This window comes from Macaca nemestrina, chromosome 11, assembly GCF_043159975.1.
Source record: "Macaca nemestrina isolate mMacNem1 chromosome 11, mMacNem.hap1, whole genome shotgun sequence".
Classification (NCBI taxonomy): Eukaryota; Metazoa; Chordata; class Mammalia; order Primates; family Cercopithecidae; genus Macaca; species Macaca nemestrina.
Genome location: NC_092135.1, coordinates 100066358 through 100087196, shown reverse-complemented (window position 1 = coordinate 100087196; position 20839 = coordinate 100066358). Strand labels below are relative to the sequence as shown.

The 20839-nt window shown below is 43.3% G+C and overlaps 1 protein-coding gene and 1 long non-coding RNA gene across 6 annotated transcripts in view; one reads left to right on the top strand and one right to left on the bottom strand.

Moving 5' to 3' along the window:
- LOC105468083 (KIAA2012 ortholog) overlaps positions 1–20839 on the bottom strand; it is a 141406-nt gene that overhangs the window by 90376 nt on the left and 30191 nt on the right. For 3 of the 4 annotated variants that reach the window (XR_003015057.2, XM_011718042.2, XM_024788601.2), the window contains exons 8-11: positions 18771–18939; positions 10053–10202; positions 6387–6563; positions 2729–2839 (exon numbers count right to left, since the gene is read on the bottom strand). Coding sequence is in view for 3 of the 4 variants with exons in the window: in XM_011718042.2 (XP_011716344.2) it covers positions 2729–2839; positions 6387–6563; positions 10053–10202; positions 18771–18939 (607 nt within the window). In the remaining variant the exon portion in view is untranslated. The remainder of the gene's footprint in view (positions 1–2728; positions 2840–6386; positions 6564–10052; positions 10203–18770; positions 18940–20839) is intronic. The other variant, XM_011718043.3, reaches the window with a different exon arrangement.
- The window catches only part of LOC105468082 (uncharacterized), a 60625-nt gene that overhangs the window by 11542 nt on the left and 28244 nt on the right, over positions 1–20839 (top strand). For both annotated transcript variants that reach the window (XR_979279.3, XR_979278.3), the window contains exon 2: positions 1589–2671. This is a non-coding gene — a long non-coding RNA (uncharacterized lncRNA). The remainder of the gene's footprint in view (positions 1–1588; positions 2672–20839) is intronic.

Below are 20839 nucleotides of genomic sequence, written 5' to 3'. Positions count from 1 at the left end.
AACTTCTTTGTAAAAAAAACTTCTGAATAAAAGAACTTCTGAGAGAAAACTTCTATTGCTGGCACTGTGACTAGGGAAGTACATGAAGGATTTGAATCAAAGATAAGCAATTCGGAGGGCATATCCAGTGGTTTGACTTGTATCCTTCCAAGTTAACTTTTCCTTTCTTAAGACTTTCAATTTTCTAAATGTTGCAATATCCCAACATGACCAAAAGGGTCAAATTCCAGCTCTAGTCTTCATATCTTTTTTTTTTTTTTTTCCTTCTGAAGGTTTATATTCATTTCCCTATGCTGTCTGAAAGCAAGATATCATGATCTAATTGCCTAAGAATTTATTTCCAAATAGTTGTTGACAGAGCCTGGAAGTCTCAGAAAGATCAGACAGATCATATTCCTTCCTTTACTCAAGAGTTTTTTTTTTTTAATTAAAAAAAAAAAAAAAAAGACCAACAACAACTATGATCCCTAAAGAACTTTCCTTTGTGGCACCTGGGGTATTCAGTCAACCAACAAGCTTTTCTTGGACATATGATGGAGATGAGACGTTCTCTAGGACTCATATATTGGGAGCTAAACAGAAAACAGATGCAGATAAATACAATAATCACAAAAGCAGGATTGAGACAGAGAGAGAGGAATGGGGCTGAGGCTACATCTAGGCAGTTGTGTGCAATGAGGTGGATTTATTAAGGAAAATGTTCCAGAAAAGATGAACTTAAAGCTATTCTAAATATTTGGGGGCAACTTGAGCAAAAGTTTGGAGAGAAAAGAATGAAGACTGAATTTTTAGGCCATCAAAGAGATGAGCAAGGGGTGGGCTGGAATAGTGTAGAAGATGAGGCTGGAGGGGAGGGTGGAGACAGTGATTAAGATGGTTTTGAACAAACTGATCTGCACAGAGTTTGGTGTGGTTGGAGCAATTATAGGTTGGTGCAAAAGTAATTGAGGTTTTTGCAATTAAAAGTAATGGCAAAACCGTGATTACTTTTGCACCAACCTAATATTTTGTGAGAGGAGAAAGTTTTTTCAGTATACTGTCTCCCAAACCAAACCAAACCAAAAAAAAAAAAAGAAAGCCCAAACCAAAAAAATCTTTGCTCATTAATACATACTCTTAGAAAGTCAGAACCTTATAAGGAAGATGTGGGTTTAAGATCTTTCACCACCTTCTTGGGCAACATCCTGTTACCATCAAGACTGAAGGTCAACCAACTGCCCATGGAGGAAAGGCTTGAGAAAAGTCAGTGGCTAACTGATTCATTCATTCATTCATTCATTCATTCATTCATTCATTCAATAAGCATGCAGTGAATGCCTTTAGGTTTGAGAGGCAAGTAGGATTAAATATACCGTCTGTGGGACTGGCAAGTCTTCATTTATCAGCATAAGTTTCATCTTTCTCTTTCTCCATGTCATGGAAATTATTGAAATATTTTTCAAAAAATTTCAGTAAACATTTATTGTGATCCTTCTATGTATATGTCAGGGACTATGCTAGGTGCCAAGAATACTGAAATGACTGAAGCATCATATTGACAATGGTGACAATAAACTTACAGCCTAAATATTTCCTTTTCTGCTTCTAGCTTTCGCTGTGCCAAAAGGGGGAACTATTTCTCCTGGAACAGAGCGGACAAATGTGCAGCAGGTGAACAGAATCATATTTGCTTTCCAGCTGCTGCACCAGCTGTGTCATGCTGACAGCGGCCTCCACCTGTCTAACTCCTGCTTCTACCAATTCAGAACCAAGATATTTTTGTACTCATATCCTGGTATAAACCAACTGCTGATGGAAGTTCTTTGATGCTGAATTTGGAATCAAATACATTCTACTTTCTGGAAATCCATATACTAGGTGGCTGCTTCAATAGCGGTGGACACAGATATAAAATGCAGCAATGGTCAAGGAATTTCTCAGAGGAGGAATGAATCCTCTCATTTTGGTGGAGGAACCTTGGATACAGGGAGGATGAGGGACTGACTCAAAGTCATCTGGCAACTTAGAGGCGAGGCCAGAGCTCCTCAAATCTCCTAGCTCTGAATCCGTGCTCTTTTTATTGAGCCAGTCATGACATAACCCCCCAAATGAGTGCAGCTTTTAATCTCCCACATCAAGGGGCCTGCTGGCTGCAGACTCATGCATACACATCACAGTGGTTTCTGGGTGGTTGATGCTCATCACCCTCTGACTTCATTTCTTTTTTCCTTTGCAAAATGGCTATTGCCCAGAGGCAGCATCTCTTTTCTAAAAAGTGAACATGCCAGAAGGGTTTTTGGAAACTGCCTTGCTATCTGTCAGGAGCCAGATGATTCACAGGGATGAACCAATGCTCATAACAAGGATACCTGATTGGATTACCAATTAGCCGCCTCCACCTCTGCAGGGTGGTTGGAAAGAAGAGAAAAGGCAGTGTTTAGTTTGGGCAAATACCAAAAGGACTTTATCATTCTCATCAAGGCATCAGCGTGGCACATTAGACCTCTTCCAAACCATTCCACTGGAACTTCTCTCTCCAAATGCTCCAGCAAGAGTAAACTTGTTGTGCAAACATTGAATCATTGTGTCTGAGCTACAGAAGCACCTCTGTGTCGGTGAAAGGGGAGAAACTGGCTGACTTGCGTCTGTTTTTAATGATGTCTCTGCTGCTGGGAAAATTTGGAAGCTGCAGGTAACATCTTCCCCTTTGAAAAAAAAAACCAGGCTGCCCTGGAGTGTGTTAGCTTACCTTTACCCGATGGAAGCGCCTCGGTTTGGGTCTGCCCTGGGAGGGACAGGCAGACTTCTTCTCCATCTGGACCCAGCAAAAAGTGTCCCAGGGTGGGGTCGCTGGAATCTTCTTGAAAATAAGCACAAGCATGGACAGTGTCAACACCATGTTGGTGAGGGAGACAGACTGAACCTCGGCCATGTTCCTCTAGTCCCCTGTGGGCACATACCCATAGATGCACGTGGGCTCAGGTGCCCGCCAGAGTATAGTGGGAGCCTGTTCCTGGGACTCAGCAAAGCGGGGCTATTCTTCAGGCTCTGCCTTCTGGGGGTCAAGGTGGGATGAACAGGGAGGGGCTGCCACTCGCCTACATCATGCCTTCGGGAGAGCCTGGCTACCTCACGGGCAGGGCTAAGCAAGCATGGGCACTCTGTGTGAAGGAAAGGGAGTCCCTTCCTTCAGCCGTGTGCAGCAGCCCAGCCCCTGGGAACAGGACTTCCTGCTTCCTGCCTCTGCTGTCCGCCTCCGTCAGATATCCTGTGCAGTACTCAGCATACACAGCCATAACCTCTAGATGAAATACTGGGATGGCTTGGTGATGCCAGGGGCTCAGGTCAAGGAAAAGGATGCTGTGTCTCCCTAGTTACTTAGAAAGATTGAAGGTATTTTTTATAACCTGACTGTAAAAGTAAAAAAGAAGTCATTTATTCCCCACTTGAATCTCAATGCTCAACCCAGAACACTCCTGGGACTAGATTGTGAGGTTTCCCCCATACCAAACAATTCTCCAGCAGATACCAACTGGTTGTCCTATAATTTAATTCAGTTCTGACACTCTCTACCGGGAGATGGTGTCAGATCCCACAGGGTAGGGCTCAGTCCACAAGATTGCCCCCCCCTCCACTTCAGATGCCAATTGCAAGTCCCAGATCGTGACCTATACTTCTGACTGACCAGCTCTAAATTGGGCCTCCCACAATCCTCCCTCTCCTTGGGTTCAACAGTTTGGTAGGACAGCTCACAGAACTCAGGGAAACACTTACTTACATTTTCTGGCTTATTTATAAAGGACATTAGAAAGGATGTGAACAGCCAGATGAAGAGATGGGCGAGGATGTGCCGAGCTTCCATACCCTCCCTGGGCCTGCTGCCCTCCCACCTAGACACGCTCAGCAACACTGAAGCTTATCAACCCGTGGTCAACAGCTAATAAAGAGCTTGATCTGCAGTGTCCCCTCCCCTTTCCTGGAGGTTGTGGCTGGAAACTCCAACCCTCTAATCCTCTTATCGCTTGGTCCTTCTGGTCGCTGGCCCCATCATGAGGCTACCTAGGGGCCTTACCCTATATCACCTCATTAGCATAAACTCAGGTGTTTTCAAAGAGGCTCATTATGAATAACAAAAGATACTACTATCATTCAGAAAATTCCAAGAGTTTTAGCTTAGTAATAGAAACCAGGGACAAAGACCAAATTTATTCATATTATACCATACTTACCTTCCCCATCTCCAAGACAAAGGGGCCAGGAGTCCAGCTACCTGGACTAGCAGGCCATCCGCTAGAGTGGATGCTAAGGAGCACACACGTACACATGCACACTTACAAACACACACTGACATATTCATACTCTCACAGGGCATGCACACACACCCCCATACACATGAACAGTGACATACATGAGCATATGACACACATACATTCACAAGACTGAATATATAGATATCTACATGCATATGCAGCCATGCCTATGTAGATGTGCACAACGACATGCATGCACACAAGCACACACATGTACTTACATGGGCATATAAGCACACATCCCACACACATTCACTTACACACATGCACACACCCAACACACACACTTGAGGCTTCAGGCTGCTCTCTTGTCCCAGTCCTGGTCTGGGCATTCTAGTCTTTTTTTTTTTTTTTTTGAGACAGAGTCTTGCTTTGTTGCCCAGGCTGGAGTGCAATGGTGCTATCTCGGCTCACGGCAACCTCTGCCTCCTAGGTTCAAGTGATTCTCCTGCCTCAGCCTCCTGAGTAGCTGGAATCACAGATGTGCACCACCATGCCTGGCTAATTTTTTTTTTTTTGTATAAAAATACAAAATATCTCTACTAAAAAGTAGAGATAGAGTTTCACCTTGTTGCACAAGCTGGTCTCGAACTCCTGACCTTGTGATCCGCCCACCTCGGCCTCCCAAAGTGCTGGTATTATAGGCATGAACCACAGCACCTGGCCACTGGTATTTTATTCTAATCAGATTCTCCCTTTATAAGGATGTCTAAAGTAGGTGTGAGTATCCATTTGCTGTGATGTGTCCCAGGCCATGCAACTTCCTAGGAAGGCCCCAGGTGGGGACATAACAGTACACTAAGTTTGGTTCATTTGCATCAGAATTAAAGGAGCATTGCTGCCACACAAGTATAAAGGGGAGTGGTTTGTGAAAGAGAGGTTCCAACCTTGGAATGGTTTCTAGGTGAAAACAGTGTCTCTAGGGGTAGAGAGAGTGTTGCGGGGAAGGAAGGGATTTAATTTTGACCATCTCAGCCTGAAACGGAAGCTGCAAACACTGAATGGAACTATTAATCTGTGGATTTAATTTATGCTTAAAGAATTCAATTACATACGCTCTGGGGAGAGAATGAGAGGGGGGTGTGCTGGGCAGGGGGAGAGAGAGAGAGTAAGCGAGACTGATTTAAATACTGAGGCATTCTGTCCCTGAGTGAGCATGAAATGAAAGATGTGAAATCTGTTGCCTCCATGATGGCTCTCTGTTCCCATATGCCTCTCAAAGTGTGAGTTTCTCGCAGCTCTGAGTGTGATTCTGCTGTTAACAGAGGTACCTCTTTCTTTATACAATCTGTCCCCCAAACACATGTCATCTCCTTCATCTGCTGCTCAAACTGAGAAAGCAGTCCAAGCCTTCAACGAAGGAGAAACAGCTGCCTGGACCACACGTTCCTGAAAATGGTCTGTCAGTCTCCAGTGTGGCACCTTCCCGGGGATTTTCCGGGGTAACTTGGACTCTAGGCAATTTTTGCTCTATAAGCTACCTTTAGATGGAAGCCCCAGGGGAGCTGCTCTTGCACTGTCCTTGCATTATTGCTCTGTATAAGCATCTTAGTCCCCTCCTTGACTATTAGCTCCTTAAGGATAAGCACTTTAAGTAAGGCTAAAACCTAGAGGGAATGGCCTTGCCCTGCCTCACCCTTCCCTAGGAATCAGGGTCCTTTTGTCTCTGTGAACAGGCTCTGCCCTGGGCTGGAGTTGACTTCTGTCTGGGGACTCTCCTGTTGGCAGGCTCATCGGGCTCTCTTGCCTCAGGGGGCAAGGGTTATGGCTCAGTTTGGAGTGTGCCTGGTAAATCCAGTAGTGTGTCTCCCCCAGGAGCGCAGGGAGCTGTGTCATCAAATGCTGCTGCCAGGAGTGAAGAAAGCACAAAACAGCGTGGCAGTGCATGTCGGTGCAGCAAACCCTTAAAACATGTACTGACCCTTTAGGAATATGCATGGGGAACATTAATCCCACTGACATCATCAGAAACTGTGTCAATTACCCCTTTTCAATGGAGTGCCTTTCAGAAAACTTCCATCACAGCAGCCACACGGCCCTGGAAATGAGCCACATACCAGCCAGTGGGGGGCATCTGTGCACCCTGGGAATGGTTACCTTGAGCTGCTGGCAGTGCCCTCCTGGACGCTCTCATGTGCGGGAGACATGGGGGGCTGCTGCGGCCTGATGTCCTGGGGCTATCCAGGCCATTCTGGCTCTTGGGACTTTTTTTCCCTTTAATCGGGGGTAGAAGATCCAATGGTGGGGCCGCATCGTGGGGCGGGGCATCATCATCTTTTAAAACAAAAGGGGAAAAAGCCTGTGTGAGAAACCAGAATCAGCAGGAAGGAGAAGGAGGCTCTCTTCTAACGTGGTTAAAGGACCTCTGTGTGAAGACTGCTATGAAGAACGGGTAATTGTATTGTGGCTAGAAGGGAGAAACCGTCCTGGTGTTAGGATGGTTTATTCTACTCATTCTCAGGTTTGTCCCTCTTTTCCAGTCCTGCTAAGCAGCAGGGACCTGATATCTCCCATGGCCAAAATGACATGACTCTTGACTAGAATTGTGGCTGTTCATTTGGAAAATTGCCAAGAACTGGGAGGAACTGAGTGGTGGTTGTTTTTATTCTCATCTTATGGATGAAATCCTGAGATGGAAGGAGGACTGGAGAGGGTGCAAACTCCTTCCACCCTCAGTCCCAAGGCTCTGACTAGAGAGATCCCAGCTTTAGAGCTGATGAGATTATTGGATACAGATTTCTGACCACAAAGTAGTTTTGCTAGGCAGAGTCAATGATCGCATTCCTTCGTCAGGGTTAAATAAAAAGTGCTACTTTCCAGATGGAAGTCAAAGGGCATCAGGATTGACGGTAGCATTCCATAAAGCATACCCTACCCTCTGCCTCCATTTTCTCTTCTCAACACCAACAGGGCCTGCTCTAGGAAGCAGGAAACACAGGAACCCAAGTGACTGAGGGCTTGGTTTCGCCTCTTTCAGAGGAAGTGGTCTTTATTTCACATTTAAAACAATAGTTGCTATTAATATTTGGGTTTAAAAATTGGCTTCATGTGGTCTCAAATGATCACAGACTACTAATTCATTAAAAAGAGGCAAAGTGTCTTTACAATGGAAAAATGGGGCAGACATCACCTTTAACCAAATAATGAAATTTAACATCACCTGCAATGGAAGAAACTGACATTTTGTAACCCTTGATATGATGGGCCGAGAAAGACACAACGTCACCTCTGTGATATTCCTGCCAAAAAGGTTTGATCTGAATCTCATTATGAGGAAATAGAAAAATCCAAATTGAAGGTAATTCTGCAAAGCAACTGGCCTGTCTTCTTAAAAAATGTCAATATCATGAAAAACAAGACTGGGGGACTCTTCTCGATGAAAAGATTCTATCGAGTGGGACCACTAAATGTAATGCATGATCCTGAGTTGAATTCTAGGTTGAAAAAAAGCTATAATAAAGGAACATTATTAATATAAATAGAGAAATGTGACTATGAATTAGAAATTAGAAAGTACTATTATATCAGTGTTTGCTTTCTTGAGTGTGGTAATTTGTATGTGGCTAGGAGGGAGAATATTCCTGGACTTAGGAGATACGTGCTGATAAGGGATAAACGGTACAATGTCTGCAACTTACTCTCAGGTGGTTAAGCAATAAAATAAAAAATATACATATGTGTGGATGCATGTGCCACCTCTGTGGCAATGGAGCAGTCCCACTCAGCATCAACATGCCCATGCAGCAGGGGCCTCTGTGTGACGACTGCCATGATGAACTGCCTCTTTGTTGTTGTTGTTGTGGTTGTTTTTTAGACAGAGCCTTTCTCTGTCACCCAGGCTGGAGTTCAGTGGCATGATCTTGGCTCACTGCAACCTCCGTCTCCTGGATTCAAACAATTCTTGTGCCTCAGTCTCCAGAATAGCTGGGATTACAGGTGTGTGCCACTACACCCAGCTAATTTTTGTATTTTTAGTTGAGATGGGGTTTCACCATGTTGGTCAGGCTGGTCTCGAACTCCCGACCTCTGGTGATCTGCCACCTTGGCCTCCCGAAGTGCTGGGATTACAGGTGTGAGCCACCGCGCCCAGCCGGAACTGCCTCTTTAGGTCCCTTTCTTTCTGCATCTACTCCCAGGTTCGGTCGCATGCATAATTTATACCAAGGGGCTTCTTAAACCAGTTTCTTCCTGGCAGAGTAGCAGAGGAGGGACAAGTTCTGGCACTCAGTTCCTGGTGGACATGGCAGCTCAACACAAGTATAGGGCAGTGCAAAATGAACACTACGGAAGATGAAAATCACTGGTGTCCTTTGTCTCATGGCTCCAGCTGTGCACCTCGCATTGTGGCCCATAAGCAGAAAGGTGCTTTTTTCTCTATTTGCAGGGTGATCCCTGCCCATATTTGGATTTTTTTAAAAAAGGAAACATTAAAGTCTTTAGGATCATTAACTCCCACTTAAGAGATAGACCAAATAAGCCTCTGCCTCAATAATCAAAGGACATTAAATGTTTCGAGGACGTCCTGATCTAGGTTCATTGTTTGGTTTATTCTTTTATTCTTTTTTGTTTTTTTGGTATTAGTTAGAAAATCACTATGTTGGGCTTATTCTGAAAGGAAATGTAGTATAATGGAGTAAGAATATGGATTCTGGCACTGGAAGCCCTGAGCTCCAATCCTAGTGAGGCCACTTATAGTTATGTGACCTCAAACATACTACTTATCTCTCAGGGCTTCTGTTTTCTGATCTGTAAAAGGAGGAGAGGATTGCTGTGAGGAGTACCTAAGAGAATACATGTTAAAAACTAAGAACGGTGCCTGGCACAGAGGAAGAACTCCAAACACATTAATGTGCATCTTCCTATTTCTGATGCCAGCAGTCAGAGGTCACTTGACATCTGTGATACTGTCATCTTGCACATGCCTTTTGGAAAGGAGGCTCAGCTTTCTGAAAATGGGGAGCTTTCTAAATATGGCCTGTTACTTCCGACCTATCCAACACATAAACACAAACACTTAGATGCACCCATGTGTATATTTTCAAATGTCCACATGTCATGGAAATTGAAGACTTTTATCAATATTATGGATTTTTTTTTTTTTTCAGACAGGGTCTTGCTCTGTCACCCAGGCTGGAGTGCAGTGGCACAATCTCAGCTCCCTGCAACCTCTGCCTCCTGGGTTCAAGTGATTCTTGTGCCTCAGCCACCTGAGTAGCGGGGATTACAGGTGTGCACCGCCACGCCTGGCTAACTTTTTGTACTTTTAGTAGAGATGGGGTTTCGCCACATTGGTCAGGCTGGCGAACTCCTGACCTCAAGTGATCCCCACCCACCTCAGCCTCCCAAAGTGCTGGGATTATAGGCATGAGCCACCACACCCCACTGATATTATGGACTTTTTAATGAATAAATACCTATTTATAAACAGATTAGAGATGAAATTTCATTGTTTAAAAATACAGGATAAACTGTCAGGCATGCAGCAAACTTTCAGGAAGTTTGATGCCTTTCTACATCTGCAACCAGAAACTAGTAGTGGGACGAGTTAGGGAGTAGGTAACTGGTGAACTGGACACTGTTAGTTTTAGTGCAGCACTTTGGTGAAGGCAGCTCCTGCCTGCACAAAGGCCATCTTCCAGTGGTTGCCAGTGAACGAATCTCCCTTCCAGCCTCCTTTTCCTTGGCTGTGGACCGTTGTGTGTCTTGCCTTCCTTCCCTTCAGAGTGAGGTTCCCGAGGGATGCTGGAGGGAGGGAGGAGCTACCTTGAGGTGAGAGTGTGTCCCTGCCCGCGTCCACTGGGAGATGCACCGTTAACTCCCGTGGCGTTTCTAAGGACACAGGCTTTAGGGGCGGTTTCCACACAGGCCTGGCTTCTTCGCTTCTTTCTGGTTCTGACTTAGGGCGTGGAGCACCTAGGAGACAAAGAGGAGGCTGAGTTGTAGCAGAGGTCTGTTGTTTTTGCCTAATGTCTCTTCTTTTGGGGACCTATGCCTTCCTTGCTCACACCATGTGGTTTGGTTGGAGCAGTGTCCATTTGCTGATTCCAGAGAGGGGCATGGAACTGCAGCCTGGCATGGGAGTACCTCATTGCCTTGGCCAGAGAGATTGGTTCCGAGGTGGGCACATGACCCTAGTCCGGTCAATCACGGGTGATTTCTGCGCTTTGCAAGAGCTTTTAAGAGGCATATCCTTTCTATAGAGGTTAACAGGAAGGAGATTGGCAGGGAATTGCAGGAAGACATCTTTATCACCTCATGGTAAGAGCCTGCTTGAGAGGAAAGGCTAACAGAGTTGAGAGACAAGTACTGCGCACATATTTTCCGAGGCCTGGATTCAGCTGCTCCTGCAGTTACCTGATTCTTGCATGAACCAATTCCTTCTTTCTTTCTTTCCTTCCTTCCTTCCTTCCTTCCTTCCTTCCTTCCTTCCTTCCTTCCTTCCTTCCTTCCTTCTTTCCTTTCATCCTCTCCCCTCCCTTCGCTTCTCTCTTTCCTTCCTCCTTCCTTCCTCCTTCCTTCCCTCTCTCCCTCCCTCCCTTCCCTTCTTCCCTTCCTTCCTTCCTTTCTTTCCTTCCTTCATTTCTTCCCTTCCTTCCTTCTTTCCTTTTCCTTCTTTCCCTCTCTCCCTTTCTTCCTTCCTTCTGTCTTTCCTTCCTTTTTCCCCTTTCCTTTCTTTTAGCTTAACACATTTTGAATTAGGCTTCTGATGCTTTTAAAGGAGGGTCCTCATGACATGTAAATGAGGGAAGAACTCCATGAATTCACTTTCTTTGTACCCGATTCCCATGTTGCATTGTCAGTGTGTTGGCAGGCTCGGTGCATCTGGTTTTAAGAATCTGGTTCATGATGGCCTGGTGGTTTTCCTCACCTTCCTATCAGGGTCATCATGGAAAATAATAAGATCGAACCCAATCTTGTGAATAGTCTTGTCTCTCTTTTTATTAAGTGTGTGTGTGTGTATATATATATATATATTTATTTATTATTATTATACTTTAAGTTCTAGGGTACATGTGCACAACATGCACATTTGTTACATATGTATACATGTGCCCCATGTTGGTATGCTGCACCCCTTAACTCGTCTTTCACATTAGGTATATCTCCTAATGCTATACCTCCCCTCTCCCCTCACCCCATGACAGGCCCTGGTATGTGGTGTTCCCTACCCTGTGTCCAAATGCTCTCATTGTTCAATTCCCACCTATGAGTGAGAACATACGGTGTTTGGTTTTCTGTCCTTGCGATAGTTTGCTCAGAATGATGGTTTCCAGCTTCATCCATGTCCCTACAAAGGACATGAACTCATCCTTTTTTTATGGCTGCATAGTATTCCATGGTGTATATGTGCCACATTTTCTTTTTCTTTTTCTTTTTTTTTTGAGACGGAGTCTCGCTCTGTCACCCAGGCTGGAGTGCTGTGGCTGGATCTCAGCTCACTGCAAGCTCCACCTCCTGGGTTTACGCCATTCTCCTACCTCAGCCTCCCAAGTAGCTGGGACTACAGACGCCCGCCACCTCACCCGGCTAATTTTTTGTATTTTTTAGTAGAGACGGGGTTTCACCGTGTTAGCCAGGATGGTCTCGATCTCCTGACCTCGTGATCCGCCTGTCTTGGCCTCCCAAAGTGCTGGGATTACAGGCTTGAGCCACTGCGCCCGGCCTTATGTGCCACATTTTCTTAATCCAGTCTATCATTGATAAACATCTGGGTTGGTTCCAAGTCTTTGCTATTGTGAATAGTGCCGCAATAAACATATGTGTGCATGTGTCTTTATAGCAGCATGATTTATAATCCTTTGGGTATATACCCAGTAATGGGATGGCTGGGTCAAATGGTATTTCTAGTTCTAGATCCTTGAGGAATCGCCACACTGTCTTCCACAATGGTTGAACTAGTTTACAGTCCCACCAACAGTGTAAAAGTGTTCCTATTTCTCCACATCTCTCCAGCACCTGTTGTTTCCTGACTTTTTAATGATCGCCATTCTAACTGGTGTGAGATGGTATCTCATTGTGGTTTTGCTTTGCATTTCTCTGATGGCCGGTGATGATGAGCATTTTTTTCATGTGTCTGTTGGCTACATAAATGTCTTCTTTTGAGAAGTGTCTGTTCATATTCTTTGCCCACTTTTTGATGGGGTTGTTTGATTTTTTCTTGTAAATTTGTTTAAGTTCTTTGTAGATTCTGGATATTAGCCCTTTGTCAGATGGGTAGATTGCAAAAATTTTCTCCCATTCTCTAGGTTGCCTGTTCACTCTGATGGTAGTTTCTTTGCTGTGCAGAAGCTCTTTAGTTTAATTAGATCCCATTTCTCAATTTTGGCTTTTGTTGCCATTGCTTTTGGTGTTTTAGACATGAAGTCCTTGCCCATGCCTATGGCCTGAATGGTATTGCCTAGGTTTTCTTCTAGGGTTTTTATGGTTTTAGATCTGACATTTAAGTCTTTAATCCATCTTGAATTAATTTTTGTTTAAGGTATAAGGAAGGGATCCAGTTTCAGCTTTCTACATATGGCTAGCCAGTTTTCCCAGCACCATTTATTAACTAGGGAATCCTTTCCCCATTTCTTGTTTTTGTCAGGTTTGTCAAAGATCAGATGGTTGTAGATGTGTGGTATTATTTCTGAGGGCTCTGTTCTGTTCCATTGGTCTATATCTCTGTTTTGGTACCAGTACCATGCTGTTTTGGTTACTGTAGCCTTGTAATATGGTTTGAAGTCAGGTAGTGTGATGCCTCCAGCTTTGCTCTTTTGGCTTAGGATTGTCTTGGCAATGCGGGCTGTTTTTCGGTTCCATATGAACTTTAAAGTAGTTTTTTCCAATTCTGTGAAGAAAGTCATTGGTAGCTTGATGGGGATGGCATTGAATCCATAAATTACCTTGGGCAGTATGGCCATTTTCATGATATTGATTCTTCCTATCCATGAGCATGGAAAGTTCTTCCATTTGTTTGTGTCCTCTTTTATTTTGTTGAGCAGTGGTTTGTAATTCTCCTTGAAGAGGTCCTTTACATCCCTTGTAAGTTGGATTCCTAAGTATTTTATTTTCTTTGAAGCAATTGTGAATGTGAGTTCACTCATGATTTGGCTCTCTGTTTGTCTGTTATTGGTGTATAGGAATGCTTGTGATTTTTGCACACTGATTTTGTATCCTGAGACTTTGCTGAAGCTGCTTATCAGTTTAAGAAGATTTGGGGCTGAGATGATGGGGTTTTCTAAATATACAATCATGTCATCTGCAAACAGGGACAATATGACTTCCTCTTTTCCTAGTTGAATAGCCTTTCTTTCTCCTGCCTCATTGGCGTGGCCAGAACTTCCAACACTATGTTGAATAGGAGTGGTGAGAGAGGGTGTCCCTGTCTTGTGCCAGTTTTCAAAGGGAATGCTTCCAGTTTTTGCCCATGTAGTATGATATTGGCTGTGGGTTTGTCATAAATAGCTCTTATTGTTTTGAGATATGTCCCATCAATACCTAATTTATTGAGAGGTTTTAGCATGAAGGGTTGTTGAATTTTGTCGAAGGCCTTTTCTGAATCTGTTGAGATAATCATGTGGTTTTTGTCTTTGGTTCTGTTTGTATGATGGATTACATTTATTGATTTGCATATGTTGAACCAGCCTTGCATCCCAGGGATGAAGCCAACTTCATCATGGTGGATAAGCTTTTTGATGTGCTGCTGGATTCGGTTTGCCAGTATTTTATTGAGGATTTTTGCATTGATGTTCATCAGAGATACTGGTCTAAAATTCTCTTTTTTTGTTGTGTCTCTACCAAGCTTTGGTATCAGGATGATGCTGGCCTCATAAAATGAGTTAGGGAGGATTTCCTCTTTTTCTATTGATTGGAATAGTTTCAGAAGGAATGGCACCAGCTACTCTTTGTACCTCTGGTAGAATTCGGCTATGAATCCGTCTGGTCTTGGACTTTTTTGGTTGGTAGGCTCTTAATTATTGCCTCAATTTCAGAGCCTGTCATTGGTCTATTCAGGAATTCAACTTCTTCCTGGTTTAGTCTTAGGAGGGTGAATGTGTCCAGGAATTTATCCATTTCTTCTAGATTTTCTAGTTTATTTGCATAGAGGTGTTTATAGTATTCTCTGATGGTAGGTTGTATTTCTGTGGGATTGGTGGTAATATCCCCTTTATCATTTTTTACTGCATCTATTTGATTCTTCTTTCTTTTCTTCTTTATTAGTTTTGCTAGTGGTCTATCTATTTTGTTGATCTTTTCAAAAAACCAGCTTCTGGATTCATTGATTTTTTGAAGGGTTTTTTTGTGTCTCTATCTCCTTCAGTTCTGCTCTGATCTTAGTTATTTCTTCTGCTAGCTTTTGAATGTGTCTGCTCTTGCTTCTCTAGTTCTTTTAATTGTGATGTTAGGATGTCAATTTTAGACCTTTCCTGCTTTCTCTTGTGGGCATTTAGTGCTATAAATTTCCCTCTACACATTGCTTTAAATGTGTCTCAAAGATTCTGGTATGTTGTGTCTTTGTTCTCATTGGTTGCAAAGAACATCTTTATTTCTGTCTTCATTTCATTATGTACCCAGTAGTCATTCAGGAGCAGGTTGTTCAGTTTCTATGTGGTTGAGTGGTTTTGAGTGAGTTTCTTAATCCTGAATTCTAGTTTGATTGCACTATGGTCTGAGAGACAGTTTGTTATAATTTCTGTTGTTTTACGTTTGCTGCGGAGTGCTTTACTTCCAAGTATGTGGTCAATTCTGGAATAATTGTGATGTGGTGCTAGGAAGAATGTATATTCTGTTGATTTGGGATAGAGAGTTCTGTAGATGTCTATTAGGTCTGCTTGGTTCCGAGCTGAGTTCAATTCCTGAATATCCTGGTTAACTTTTTGTCTTGTGGATCTAATGTTGACAGTGGGGTGTTAAAGTCTCCTATTATTATTTTGTGGGAATCTAAGTCTCTTTGTAGGTCTCTAAGGACTTGCTTTACGAATCTGGGTGCTCCTGTATTGGGTGCATATATATTTAGGATAGTTAGCACTTCTTGTTGAATTGATCCCTTTACCATTATGTAATGGCCCTCTTTGTCTCTTCTGATCTTTGTTGGTTTAAAGTCTGTTTTATCAGAGACTAGGATTGCAACGCCTGCTTTTTTTTGTTTTCCATTTGCTTGGTAGATCTTCCTCCATCCCTTTATTTTGAGCCTATGTGTGTCTCTGCATGTGAGATGTGTCTCCTGAATACAGCACACTGATGGGTCTTGACTCTTTATCCAATTTGCCAGTCTGTGTCTTTTAATTGGGGCATTTAGCCCATTTACATTTAAGGTTAATATTGTTATGTGTGAATTTGATCCTTTCATTATGACGTTAGCTGGTTATTTTGCTCGTTAGTTGATGCAGTTTCTTCCTAGCATCGATGGTCTTTACAATTTGGCATGTTTTTGCAGTGGTTGGTACTGGTTGTTCCTTTCCATGTTTTGTGCTTTCTTCAGGAGCTCTTGTAAGGCAGGCCTGCTGGTGACAAAATCTCTCAGCATTTGCTTGTCTGTAAAGGATTTTATTTCTCCTTCACTTATGAAGCTTAGTTTGGCTGGATATGAAATTCTGGGTTGAATTTTTTTTTTTTTTTTTTTTTTTTTTTTGAGACGGGGTCTCTCTCTGTCGCCCCAGGCAGGAGTGCAGTGGCTGGATCTCAGCTCACTGCAAGCTCTGCCTCCCGGGTTCACACCATTCTCCTGCCTCAGCCTCCCGTGTAGCTGGGACTACAGGCACCCGCCACCTCGCTGGCTAGTTTTTTGTATTTTTTAGTAGAGACGGGGTTTCACCTTGTTAGCCAGGATGGTCTCGATCTCCTGACCTCGTGATCCGCCCATCTCGGCCTCCCAAAGTGCTGGGATTACAGGCTTGAGCCACCGAGCCTGGCCAAAAATTTAAGAATATTGAATATTGGCCCCCACTTTCTTCTGGCTTGTAGAGTTTCTGCCGAGAGATCTGCTGGTAGTCTGATGGGCTTCACTTTGTGGGTAACCCAACCTTTCTCTCTGGCTGCCCTTAACATTTTTTCCTTCATTTCAACTTTGGTGAATCTGACAATTATGTGTCTTGGAGTTGCTCTTCTTGAGGAGTATCTTTGTGGCATTCTCTGTATTTCGAATTTGAATATTGGCCTGGCTTGCTAGGTTGGGGAAGTTCTCCTGGATAATATCCTGCAGAGTGTTTTCCAACTTGGTTCCATTCTCTCCGTCACTTTCAGGTACACCAATCAGACATAGATTTGGTCTTTTCACATAGTCCCATATTTCTTGGAGGCTTTATTCATTTCTTTTTACTCTTTTTTCTCTAAACTTCTCTTCTTGCTTCATTTCATTCATTTGATCTTCAGTCACTCATACCCTTTCTTCCAGTTGATCAAATTGGCTACTGAAGCTTGTGCATGCATCACGCAGTGCTCGTGCCATGGTTTTCAGCTCCATCAGGTCATTTAAAGTCTTCTCTACACTGTTTATTCTAGTTAGCCATTCATCCAATCTTTTTTCCAAGGTTTTTAGCTTCTTTGCAATGGGTTCGAACATCCTTCTTCAGCTCGGAGAAGTTTGTTGTTAATGATCTTCTGAAGCCTTCTTCTCTCAACTTGTCAAAGTCATTTTCCATCCAGCTTTGTTCCATTGCTGGCGAGGAGCTGCGTTCCTCAGTTGGAAATGCAGAAATCACCCATCTTCTGTGTCGCTCATGCTGGGAGCTGTAGACTGGAGCTGTTCCTATTTGGCCATTTGGAACCTCCCAAGTATATCTTTTCATTCTGATGTTTTGACATCTGAGACCTGACTGTCCCTCCGAGGGCTGGCCAATTCCTAGAGACAGTAAATGATTCACCTGGGAACATACCTGTCATATGCACCCCCACCAACCCAGAGTTCCTAACCCCCAACAACCTCCTTTATCAAACTCATACATTCCCAGGCTACCCTCTGCCTGCTGTAATTATCAGAGGACCAGTACCAGACAGCAAGGGACAGCCCCTATGCCAGAGAGCTGGCAGAATTACTCAAACTAGACAATTCTAAATCTGCTTAGATTGCTTACTCTGCCTTGCCTGTATTCCTTTATGAAAACCACAATACGGCCTCTTGCCTGTGCTCCCTGCCTTCTGCCTCCTGGAGGTTGGTGCGCCCCCGTGTGGCCCTGCATGGTGTGGCATGCCTCCTCCTCTTGGGAACTGTGAGTAACAAACGATCTTTTCATTGCCAGCTGTCTCCTGATCTGTTGGCCTCACCACACCTGAATAAAAAGATCTGCATTTTAAAACACTGTGTTGTTGATTTTTTTTTTTTTTTTAGGGAGCTGAGTAATTTTTTTGGCAAGGTAAAATCCACATATAGTGAATTGCACAGCTCTTAAGTGTACAGTTCAATGAGTTTTGACACACCCATAATCCATACAACCAACCCAGAGTGAGAACATTTTCATCACCCAAGAAAGTTCCTTCATATCCCCTTCAATTGGTCTTTTAAGCTCCACTGTTTGGCATTCTTTCCAGTGAGAAGTCCAAACAGTCTTAGAACAAAATGGCTGCCTGTGTGATTCTCAGGAGTCAAACTCTCTAAAAAGCCAGTGGCAGTCTCAGCTGAAGTTTCTAGAAAACTCAGAACTAGGACTCCTGTCAAAACTAGGACACCTTTTGCCCCAAAGGGCCCGGAGAAGTCCCGGAGCAAGAAATGTGTCTTAAACAAGAGTACTATGGAATGAAAGGAAAGTCAGAAAGAGTTTTTCCTTGTGATACAGGGTGAGACGTCACTCAGAGGCTTCCCCTAAAAAGCGCACATCGCCAGTTGGAATTGATCTCCCTTGCTCATATTCTCTTAGAACTTTGCTTAGAAGCACATAATCTCTGTCCTGGCAAAGATTATAGAGGTCATCCCTTACAAAATAACCTAATTCAAAATCAGGAAAATGACTTTTTGGATGAACTTTTATCTTTCTTTTATAAAATGGAGATGCAAAGATTCAAGTGTCATTTTTACTTTGGCTGCCAGGAAACTCAGCTAAATCCAGTACTTACATCAAACCATGAATTCATCTCAGATGTCTGATAACATCTATTTCTCTACTCCTTTTACCTAGTTGTTTTTTTTTTTTCCAATTTCAATTTTAGTTGTCTTGTTTTATACATTGATTTTTTTGTAAGCTGCCTGAAAAGTTCTTGCCCTTTTATAACACCTATGGTGCACTGAACTTATTTATGTATATACCTGTCTTCCTTTCTCTTCCACAGCTTAACAAAATGCATTGCTTAATGAAGAGTATAATAAATATGTTAAAAATCCAATTGAATATGATCAGAAGAGATCTTCTTCTAGATTTTACCCTTTTTCCTTCTTTAAAAAATATTCTCTGAAGGGGATGACCATAGGGAAGGTCAGCCATGATGTAGGAGCAGGTAGAATTGGCAGGACCCTCTCACCCCCACCATCCCAGGCTCTCCCTCAGGAGCGCCCATGCACCTGGGACCTACCTCTTCTGTGGGCTTTCTCTTTTGGCGGGTGTTGGATGTGGTAATGAATCTCCACTGGGAAGATGAAGAGCTCTGTTGGGGGCTCATTGGCTTTAAATTGACTCTTCAGGGGCTCCAAGACTCTGGGTGGTTCTTCTGAGATAGGAGGTAATTTCAAAGCCTTTGGTGCCTGGAGAAAATTTAAAAACAAAACGAACATGGCAGGTGTCCAAACCCTGCTGCTTGCAGGGGCAAACGATACTGTCTCTTATTGTATCTCTTGCACCCGGAGCTGCTGAGAGAGGTAAGCTAATCCAGCTGGGAGCCGGTATCTGACTTCAGTGGTACCACTTGGTGTCCTGGGATCCAGAATATGCCCCTGTTAATCCTGCCTGTGATTCCTCTGAGAATTATAAACATGCTCAGTTTAAGAGCCTTTGAGAGGATATATAGTCTTTCTTTTTCTTGCAGCTGGAAGAACTGAGCCAGACTAATATGACATATCTGAGATCTCTTTGAACTGATTGGGAGAAATCTCAGCATATATTGTTAAGGGAAAAAGCAAAGTACAGAACATTGTTTGAGCAAGCTTTCCACTAAGAAGGGGCAGGAAATAGCATTTGTGATTGCTGACCTTATCTATGCTAAGCCACAGTTTCTTCCTCTGTAAAATAAGAGTAATCATACTATCTACATCATAAGGTTGTTGTAAGAATTAAATGAGCTAATATACACAATTATAATAGTGTTTGAAACTAGGATTGTTTCCATATTTCTTTGAGAGTAGACTCTCTTCTCATTAGCATTTATCTAGCCACTAGCAGAAAAAATGGGAGCTTTTTCATGCTTGTGTAATACGAACATAGCTGAAAAAGAATCATTGTGTGGCAGAATCAGCAACTGATTTTGTCCAGTTATTTTCTGTCCCCCAAAAAGTGTGTGTGTGTGCGTGTATGTGTATGTGTATGTGTGTGTGTATATGAGAGATTCACTGGGGGTAGTAGAGCCTCCTGTTTCTAATTATTCAGAGGTTGCTGAAAATTTCTCCTTTTAGTTTGCAACTTTTAACATAGGAACTTGGCTCTGTGAAATGTATACATGTGCTGGTTTCAGGAGTTCAGTTTCATAGGAGGAAAAAGAAAAGCATTAGGCTTGCTGTTTGCTCCTGGTCCAAAGAAATCTGGGAAGTCAGACACCCTTCTAGTGTCTCCTTTTTAGTACTCAAAAGGAAAAAAAAAGATCAGAAGCATACATAAGCAACCTGTGTATTTAGAGTTGATTGAGGAAGGAAATTCAACCAAATCTTTGCAGGGTAATATTTATAATTTCGAGACATTAAGCAAATGATAAACCAAACACACGCACATAGGATCTTTATGTTCCTGGAGACCTTCACTGTCCAGGTGCCGGCTGCCCACACCAACTGCCCTGTTTTGAATACTGACCGTGTGCATTTTGTTTGACAAGGTTTGCATTGAGAAATCAATGTGGACACTCAAATGATTTGTGTGAGGTATGGCTGACAAGCCAAGATTTAATTTCTTTACCCTAATTAAAAATTTACACAGAGTTTTAGTATGGTGGAAAATATTGCTTTGCTCTGTGAAACCACATACATGGGCGGAGGGAACAGACTCCTTTCCTCTGGGCCTGGCTCAGTTCTGAGCGGACCCAGGAGCAAAGTTGAGGGCTTTCCTTAGGCCTGTGGTGAGCCTGGCAGGTCAGGCCTGCTGTTCACTCCTGCACCAAAGGAACCTGGGAAGACAGAAGCCCTTCTGGTGTGGATGGAAAGGTTTAGATCAACTCAGACACAGGAAATCTGAGAAAATCTTGAACAGACTGTAAACAACCTCCCTCACTGGCAGCAGGACCACCTGGAGTGCCCATGGCTGCTTGAGGAACACTTCAGATGACACGAATCCCTACAATTAATCAACATCGCTGTAGATCACAGTCAGATACAATGTACTTTCCTAAAAGTGCTTCATCTTTTCTACCAGCCCTGTAAGGTGGACGTTATTATCTGTATACACAGATAATATATATAATAAAGTCACTGCGCTCAGAGTGTGTGAGTGACCTGCTCATGT